Here is a 9,175-nt window from a genome sequence, read left to right as displayed (position 1 = left end):
ACATTCACTCTGGGAAGAGCTTCTCTGTTGACCCTGCTCTCTGGAAAGGAGATGCCTAGGATCACAGTGAGAGTCATCCACTGTACAAATGCCCTTCTTCAGGGACTCTTCAACCATGACGTGAACTTCTTGTGTCAATTGTGGAACTAAACTGTTTTAGTTCAAAAATATTATACTATGTATTGTGAAAGTTTATAAAATATAATTAATTTGTACTTAGTTATTCTCCGTATCAGAAGTTCTGAAAGGTAATTAAATATAAAAAATATTTGATTCTTCAGAAAAAGAGCTTCTTTAAGATCATGAAATATATATTTTTATTAGCTTAGTTGCGGGTTGCCTATATTTTAGCAGTTGAACCAGGTTCTAGAATCACCAGAATCCTCAATTCTTCTTGTTTGGAGGTTAAATCTGTGTTGAATTGATTGGTGAAAGAAATAGAAATCATCTGAAAAATAAAAAAAAATTTATTATATTATTATATAATACATGTAGTTTTCAGAATTTGACTCAATTCTGAGTGTTATATATATATGCATATATATTATATTTGCTGTCTAAATAGCAATGTTATTATTTTTAATATTGTGAAAAAATAGAGAAAATGTATTTATACTCTTACCGCCTTTTTGGAAAACATCATCAACTTTATCATTAATTCCAGGGAAGTCTTCTGCTGTTAATCTAGGATAACCTGGATCCATGGACCGGGTATTTTCATCATACCTGATAATAAAATTGTTAGACGTATCAGCATCTTTGATCAACCATGAAGACTGCTTAAAAATATTTACAGAAAATACAAGAGTACAGATGGCATAGAAATTTTTAATTCTTAACCTTTGTATAAATGGTATAGAAAATTTTAATTCTTGAGATTAGAATGGAGAGAATCGGGTGAGGGAATATAGAATGTCGGCTATGCCAAACTATGCATAAAGTCCTTCTAAAATCCAATGAACCACACTGATGTTCTCTTAAGGTAAAATGCTTTGTGACTGGTAAATTTAGGTGAAAGTAGCTCAAAAAGCTGATTGTTCTTACTCCCCCACCTTTCCATAACACAGAATAGCAAGACAGGCTCATTGGATTCCCTTACAAGCACCTTGTGGTGCTTGTTGCTCCACAGAATAATGGATGCTTAAAGGCTACAGCCATTCATATAAAAGGCAGTTTGACAATGCCTTTTGAAATTCATTTAAAGATCTTTCTGTATGGAAACAACTGGCACCCTAACGTTACTCATATTTTAGTCTTTACCTCCAGTACATGTGGTCAACAAAGAAATATGTTTTTCCAGTCTCTTCCTCACAAACAGCAGCATCAATGTGTGTCACGTCGCTAGGGAAACCAAAGAAGCTGTGGATGTCTCTCGGGAATCCTTCCAGTACATTCTGTCCCTGAGCAGCCCAGACTTTATTTCCTGCCAATCAAAAGCCACAGATGAACCTCCTTGTCTACATTTTCAGCTAAGCTTTACAAGCTAGGAACAGTACCCTAGGAACAGACAGCAACCTTGGTGGAAAGGGCTTGGTGTCTTCTTCTCTGTTGAATGTTGATATCAGGATCCAATCTCAAAGCAATTAAATGAGTGTGCCTATTGTTTGTTTGTTTGTTGTGGTTTTGAGACAAAGAAGTTACACTACAACCTAGTTTGGTCTAGAATCCACTATATAATTAACAGCAATCCTCCTGCCTTAGCCTGTTAGGATCAGAGGCATGAGTTGCCAAGCCTGGTTTATATGAGATATTCTTTTCTTCCCAGGACATTCTAATCTGTAACGTGCATTGAAAACTATCTCCTGTTCCCCTCCTCCATCGCAGTTGAAGTTCCTTTCCAGAGCTAGACCCTCAAATAACTATAATTTCTAGTCTGCTTCTGTAGTAACAAATTTCAACAGCATCCTACAAGGTAGATGTGTAAATGCCTGCAGATTCAAGAGCCTGTCTGTTTACAGTCCCTAAGCTGTATATCACAGGAAACTCACCTGTCTACAGTCCCTAAGCTGTATATCACAGGAAACTCACCTGTCTACAGTCCCTAAGCTGTATATCACAGGAAACTCACCTGTCTACAGTCCCTAAGCTGTATATCACAGGAAACTCACCTGTCTACAGTCCCTAAGCTGTATATCACAGGAAACTCACCTGTCTACAGTCCCTAAGCTGTATATCACAGGAAACTCACATGTCTACAGTCCCTAAGCTGTATATCACAGGAAACTCACCTGTCTGTTTTTAAGCTAAGAAAACTCTAGTTCACAAACATGCTTATTTTAAGCTCACATAAAATGGTGCTCTGAAATGCTGTGTATGTAGATTTCTATTTAATTCCACATAATGAAGTAGAGGTACTGTTGCAAAGTATTCTGCCAGTCTGAACTACATTCACATTTTTGTTTGAAGGGTGTTATAGTATCAAGTGTCTCAATGTTTGTCTGTACTAGACCAAAGGCTTCCATTTTAAAAAAAATGTATCTGACATGGTCTTCAAAATGTGACAGACTAGGCTCTTTGATCTCAATAAATCCCATAGACTCATTGAATTTAATTCATAGTGACTTAGAGTTTTTCATATATTAATAATCTTTGAATGTGTTGCCTGAAAAACTTACTAAGATTTAGATTCTTGAATAAATGTCACAGTGAGACTTGAGAGTATGTTTCTTGAGAGTTTGTTTTTCAAGGCAGGATGTCATCAGCACAAGGGTACTGGGAACACATACACAAGGGGTCTGTGAAATTGCATGCACAAAATTTTTCTGTGTCAGATTTTGTAGACTTGGCTCATGACACTCAATTTTATTTCGGAGCCCCCCCCCCAAGCATATGGAGGAAGTTTAAAACACAGTAATTGTTTGCAAGATTTTAGACAAGTCTAAATAATTAGAACTCCTTTTCGTTTAAATAAAAATGATGTTGAATATGCACTATCACTTTTAACTAAGCTGGTGGGCTCCCATGAACCTACTTGGGGAAGCTTGAACATTCAGAAATCTCTGTAGTGAATGTAGCTAATACCCTGTTAGCTAACTTCCAAGCTGAATGAACATTTAGTTTATAAATACAAAGAGAAACAATTAGAAACATTACCTTTGAAAAAGCGCAGTTCATCTACCATACTAGCTTCATAAGCAGCGTCAAATTTACCTGGCAGATTTGGCCAGATAAGTTCTATCGGATTGATCAAAGGTTCTGGCAGGAAGCTGATTACCCGAAAGTAGAACCTGGCTCAAAAAGAAGAGAAAGTGCGGCTGTCAATGGGTCTCCCGTCAATCTCCAGCTTCTTCTCACTGGAGCGCTCCTGTGAGCAAAAGTGCACTGTCTCCCTGAAGGAGGGATCTGGCATGGCTTCTGTTTGACGTGCTTGTTTCTTAATGGAAATACTCATGCTGTGGCAAATTGTGAGACTGGTAGTAACACAGCACATGGGATGCCGATCATTTGGACACACAGACTTAACCAAACTCAAGAATATAAAGAGTAAAGGTATTGTGAATAGAAGTGGGCTAGAGCAGAGCGGTGAAGCGCTGGCCTGGCATGCATGAAGCTGGGCATTTGAGCCTCAGTACTATCAGCTAACTCCAGTACTGTCAGTACTTCAGTGAAGGCGATGACAAAGCAATGCTTTATTTCTATTACTGGTGGTTCTAGTACAATTTAATTTAACTTTTATATTGGCTGTGATTCACAAGCAATTCCCATAAACTGTCAAAATACATGGTCAGCTTTGGTGAGCCATGAGAAGCAGGCTGTGCCATGTGACCAACTGCAATGCAACATCCTGTGCCAATACCCTGTATTTAGTGAAGGTCATTAACTCTGAGTATGTGAGGGTACATGGATACTCCTGTGGATACCCAAACCCAGGAAAGATTAAATTCATTATAGGGGGTATAATTTTATGAGGCTATCACCACAGGCCCTCTATGCCACATCCAACCTCTCCATCCAGCCAGATCTTCCATATCCTTCACCATGGTCTAGCCCAGTAAGTCTCCCTGATTCTCTCCAACCTCTCAGATCTAGCCTTGGTCCCATATCCAGCATCCCAGATTATTCTGGCCACCCCGGCCTGAACAACAAATTTTCAGACAACTCTATCTACCAATCTCCAACCCACAGGCCCATCCTTTCTACCCAACCAGACCTACTCCAATACTCCACCCTTAGACCAAGAGTCACATCCTGTCCATCAGCCCAGTGTCTTCAGTACTTATTCCCCAAGCCCTCATAACCTCTAGGCCCAACCCATTCACACATTCTCCTCCATCCTCTACCATATTAGGTTTAGAACTATCAAAAGATGTCTACATCCCCAGATCTCACTGAAAACATACTAACAATAGAAATGAAAGCTCAAACCATTATTTTCTCTTCAAAACCCACCACTCCTATAGAAATGTTTGCTAGTGAGAATTTATTGATGAGTCTAAAGTACAGACTTTAAAAGAACAATCATAAACTTCATCAAAGAATAAAAGGTATTTTAAGAAGATACAAAGAAACAGCTCAATTTAATAAAGGAAAAGGAGCTTATAGAGTATAAACACCTGAGTGCTACCCAAAAAAACATGAACATAAAGTGAACTGAAATGTTAAAGAACTCAAGCTGAAATCAAGATGGAATTGAATAACACTGTGACTCAACTAGAAACTGCAAAGGATAGCCTTACAGTTTAATTTGATGCTTCAGATCAAACCCGGTTCTTTGTGCATGGTTTACCTACTAAGCCACATTCCCAGCCCTTGAGATTTCCTTTAAGGCTATGTTTCAGAACTTCCCATCGTGCAGGATTCAACCTTATCTTTCATTCTCATAAGCAGTAAAGAAGATCCTAGAAAGCACTTGGAGCCAATATCTGGATGTGGATGTAGATACCGCCACAGCATAGACAGCCAGGGCTGTGGCGTTCCTATGCTATGCTCACTTTTCAGTGGGGAGCGTCAGGCATGTTACTATGTTTCCTGGACCTTTAGAAATTCCTGTGGTGTGGACGCAGTGTGGTCCTTCTGTGGAAAGGGACCAGCATGCTTTCAGGTCCACATACTGACAGGGAATTTTACTTCCCTCCTCTGAGAAGGTGATGCACAGCATCCTGGCTGCTCTTCTCTGTCTGGGGGAGGAGCTAAGGACTCAACTCTTCCAGCAATGGCTTCTTTCCTCCTCTTCCCTGAGCCTCTAAAGGGCAGAGAAACCCTTCAAGAGTAAAAGACTTGGATGGATATATTGTTCAGAAAATAGATCTTAAAAAGACCCACTTCTCTTGGTCAAGTACCATCCTACTCATCAACACACAGATTGACATTCTGAAAAGAACTCCAAATTAGGGGCAGGACACTAATATCTCTTATACCAGCCATGAACTTCTGTTCTCAGAGGAATTCTCTTTTTCAGAGGAACTTTTTTTTTTTTACAGATCTATAAAATGACACTATATTTTCATGTTTTTCCTACAGTTATACTGTCTCTAACCAGTTAAACTAAATCATGTGGAAAACCAGAATCATTATAAGTTGTAAAGATGAAGAGACTGAGTGAGAGAGAGAAACAGAGAGAGAGAGAGAGAAAAGCATTTGCTACTACATACTTTACAATTAACATATGAGCCATATTTGTGGCCTATAATAGTGAAAACACAAGGAAAACACAGGAAAATACAAGGATCTCACCTGTCTTTAAAGAATATCACCTCCCCCCGATATGTAGTTATAGCATCAAAGGTTAGATCACCTTTACATGGATTTGGTCTTGCACCTTTTAGCTTGATGGGATTTGGTGAAGGTCCTAAAGAATAGAAGAGAGCTGGAGTTAGTTTCCATGGTTCTGAAAGGCCACCTGGAGGATGAAACTGCCTTCAACTGTGCAGCTAAGAATGGTTCACTTACCATATAAAGCTTGGATGCGATTAATATCGTCCTGGTTTAGCACAAAGTCTTCAGTGTACCATGTGTAGCTGGGGAACATTAGTGCGCCTACATCTCCAGAATGAGTAAGTCCAAGGGAGTGGCCCAGTTCATGAGCCGTAACATAGAACAAGTTGAATTCTGGAAGGACAAAGAGATTATTGAAAATCATTTTGGGGTATTTATTAAGGAAACAATCTTCCAGGGTAAATGTTCACATCTTCTTAGTCACATTTTGAACTACACATATGTATATACAGTCTTTTCCTGATGGTGGAGGTCTGCATTTATTAATAATAAAGAGGTATAGTCAAGCCTACACTCTGGGATTATATTGTGTAATAGAGCTCTCACCGACTTAAGGTCCAGCTCAGATGAGTCCAAGTTAACTCTGAGCTGGGACAAGTTCCTTCTCAGAGGAGCAACGAAGATCTGCCAACAGTTAGTACTTATTTACAAAGCTGATGGACACGCAGTGTGTGAAACTTCTAAAGCACAAAAAAACACATTTATCATTCAGTCTTCCAAGTTTAATATCAAATTTGTTAAGTTTTATTGCAGCATTTCTGTAAGGATAATTCTGGGTTCATAAGTATGACATTGACATTCAACATTTTCTTTCTTTTGAAAAGAAAATTTGTTATTTTCTTTGTTTACTGTATCTGTGTTTGTTCATATGTGCATTCGTATACATGCACATGTAAGCATGTGTGTATGCTCACACCTATGCATGTTAGCATGTCGTGTACTGAGCATGCCTGTGTAGAAGAGAGAGAACAACTTAATGAACTGAGTTTTCTTTCACCAAATGGGTTCTGAGAATCAAAATGAAGATTTCAGATGTCATATCTCACCAGCCTTTAGTATTTTCTTTTTATCTTATTTTTTATTCTTCTCTCTAAAATATATCCTGATTGCAGCCTTCCCTCCCTCCACTCCTCTCAGCTTCTCCCTCACCTCCCCTTTTCCCTTCAGAAAACAACAAGTTCCCCAGTGATATAAACAGAATACAGCACAAGATGCAGTGAGACAAGGTACAAACCCTCACATCACAGCTTGATGAGGAAACCTAGTAGGAACAAAAAGCTCCTGAGCAACCACAAAAGAGGCAGAGACACACCAACTCTCACTGTTAGGCACCCCATGAACATCTCAAGGTAAAGAACCATAGAGTTTATGCAGAGGATATAGCACAAAGAAGTTTCAGAGTGAACTGTTTGACACCAGGAAGATAAAATGCAATTAGAAAATACTCCTGTCCCATGCTTCTCAATGTACTCCTAATCCTTTGAGTGGTGATAGATTCTCTGTTTCCATTAACACACTCTGTCCATTAAATAAACCAACCCTGAAAAGAACTAGTAAGGACCAGGTGAACTGCGAGAAGCAATGTCAGTGAACTTACTCTCATTGTTGTCCGTCCACTTCTGATCAAGATCATAATGAACATCGCCCCCCAAACCTGGGCCTGGCAGAAAAGCGTGAGCAAAGTGATATATAGATCCATCAAATGGGTAAGGGTCACCATGGTCTGCAAGAAATAAAAAGTCAAAAAAGGCTCATTTAGTTCTCATGTTGGTTGGCTCAGTGTTTTGTCGAGCAGTCAATGGACTTCCATCCAATGTGATATTGTCCACCTCAACCCCAGAAAATGAATAATGTTCTTCAACAATGAACTCTTCCTGCAAAGCAGGGGAGATTGAAGGGCAATGTGAGGTTGAAGAGTTTACCTCCTCTGTGGAAGGAGAACACAATATCTCCTTCCTCATCAAAGACCCTTTCGAACGTTAGTGGTGTCACATCACTCCAGACTCTAAAGGCTCTCTCAATGGCATCTTCCACAACTGCTTTTGGCAAATATGGTGTGTAGTTTAAAATGCTAAGAAAAAATAAGATGGAGACACAGTGGATCTTGTTTCCTTCTGTTCCAGTGGGGTAGTTATGCCCCCATTTTGATGCCCCATCTAGTTACCTGTAAGTCAGATGTGTTTTGGTCCAAGGAGGATTGTTGTGAGTAATAGCATATGGGGCCACATCAGGCACCCCACAGCTGGGCTTCCTCATGGCTCTTAGGGTTTCGGGGTCTGAATTTCCAGTCACTTTCAGCCCAAATAACTGCTGCATTTCCCTCAGCTTTTCAGCCATGACCTCCTTTGCGTTCACGTTTTTAGCTTGCATGTTTCTGCCCAGGTTGTAGTACTTTTCCAGGTATTTCTAATAAAATATAACATTAATGAGCCACTAGAGTCTGGAGAGATGGTTCAGCAGTTAAGAGCACTCACTGCTGGCAGAGAGCACAGACTCAGGGGATCTGAAGATTCTGTGGGCCTCCACCTGTGATGGATGCACACATGGCGCACACACACTCATGAACATAAATAGGAAGAGATGAATATTCAGTCATTGAAACACTGAAAAGAAAAACGGCTCTCATATTTTAAAAATGACAGCCTGACATTTTAGCCAAAATAGAGGAACACTTTTCAAGCTTTGATTAGGCTTTCCCACCCTCATTACCCTAATTATTTTAGAGCAGAGATTCACCCAGCATTAACTACTGAAAAGTGCAATGTTTGTGCTAGAACAAGATTTGTAGGACAGGTTTGCACTCTGTTACAAATTCATATCTATAGAGGGAGTTGCCCATCCTTGCTTGGGTCCTCTCATCCCCAACCAGAAAGAGGTATCTAGATTTGACTATAAACATTTTTGAGAAGGTCACATTTCTAACAAACACCATTTCTCTTAGACAGAAATCCTTAGGTAAATACCACCATGCTATAATAGAAAGATGCAAACTGAAGACTACATGTGTAATGTAGTATTCATTTACCCAGGCTGTCTCCACATTTTGCCGGCGTCCGTCCTGAAACACAGGGAGACTGTATGAGCTGCTACCCCAGAGAAGCAACAGCAAAGGAAGGCTATGCATGCTGAAGCTTTTCTCTGAGCAAGATCACCAGTGGCCTCCTTCCTGCCTGCTCCAACTCTTATCCGGGAACTTGCTTCTTTATATAGAGACTTCTACTTCTAGAAAGCCAGAGGCTGTCTGACTCATGGTTGACAACATCCTCTTCAATGCTAGAGAAAAAAATAAGAAAGTGTGACCCCCAAGGAGGCTATTAAGGCTGGGTTTGTAATGCAATATAATCCCAGGATTGTATCCAGCAGCACCTGTGTGAAAGAGATGGTCTTCAGCATTTAAAGTGCTGTTTTCTATGACTCATCCATTATATTTGAAAAACATTCTGGCCTATAAATCCGTAGA

At 39.7% G+C, this 9,175-nt stretch overlaps 1 protein-coding gene across 1 annotated transcript; it reads right to left on the bottom strand.

The window, feature by feature from the left end:
- Positions 1–347: 347 nt before the first annotated feature.
- LOC143439570 (interstitial collagenase B-like) lies at positions 348–8,839 on the bottom strand. The gene is made up of 10 exons (XM_076925919.1): positions 8,741–8,839; positions 7,880–8,121; positions 7,638–7,786; positions 7,313–7,438; positions 5,890–6,048; positions 5,674–5,788; positions 3,094–3,227; positions 1,261–1,423; positions 623–726; positions 348–448 (listed from the first exon to the last, which is right to left on the bottom strand). Exons 1-10 carry the CDS (start codon positions 8,837–8,839, stop codon positions 348–350), a joined length of 1,392 nt encoding a protein of 463 aa, XP_076782034.1.
- Positions 8,840–9,175: the final 336 nt, after the last annotated feature.

Source organism: Arvicanthis niloticus, chromosome 27 (assembly GCF_011762505.2).
Source record: "Arvicanthis niloticus isolate mArvNil1 chromosome 27, mArvNil1.pat.X, whole genome shotgun sequence".
NCBI classification, from domain to species: Eukaryota; Metazoa; Chordata; class Mammalia; order Rodentia; family Muridae; genus Arvicanthis; species Arvicanthis niloticus.
The sequence above is the reverse complement of the archived record's forward strand: the minus strand, read 5'-3'. Positions and strand labels throughout refer to the sequence as shown.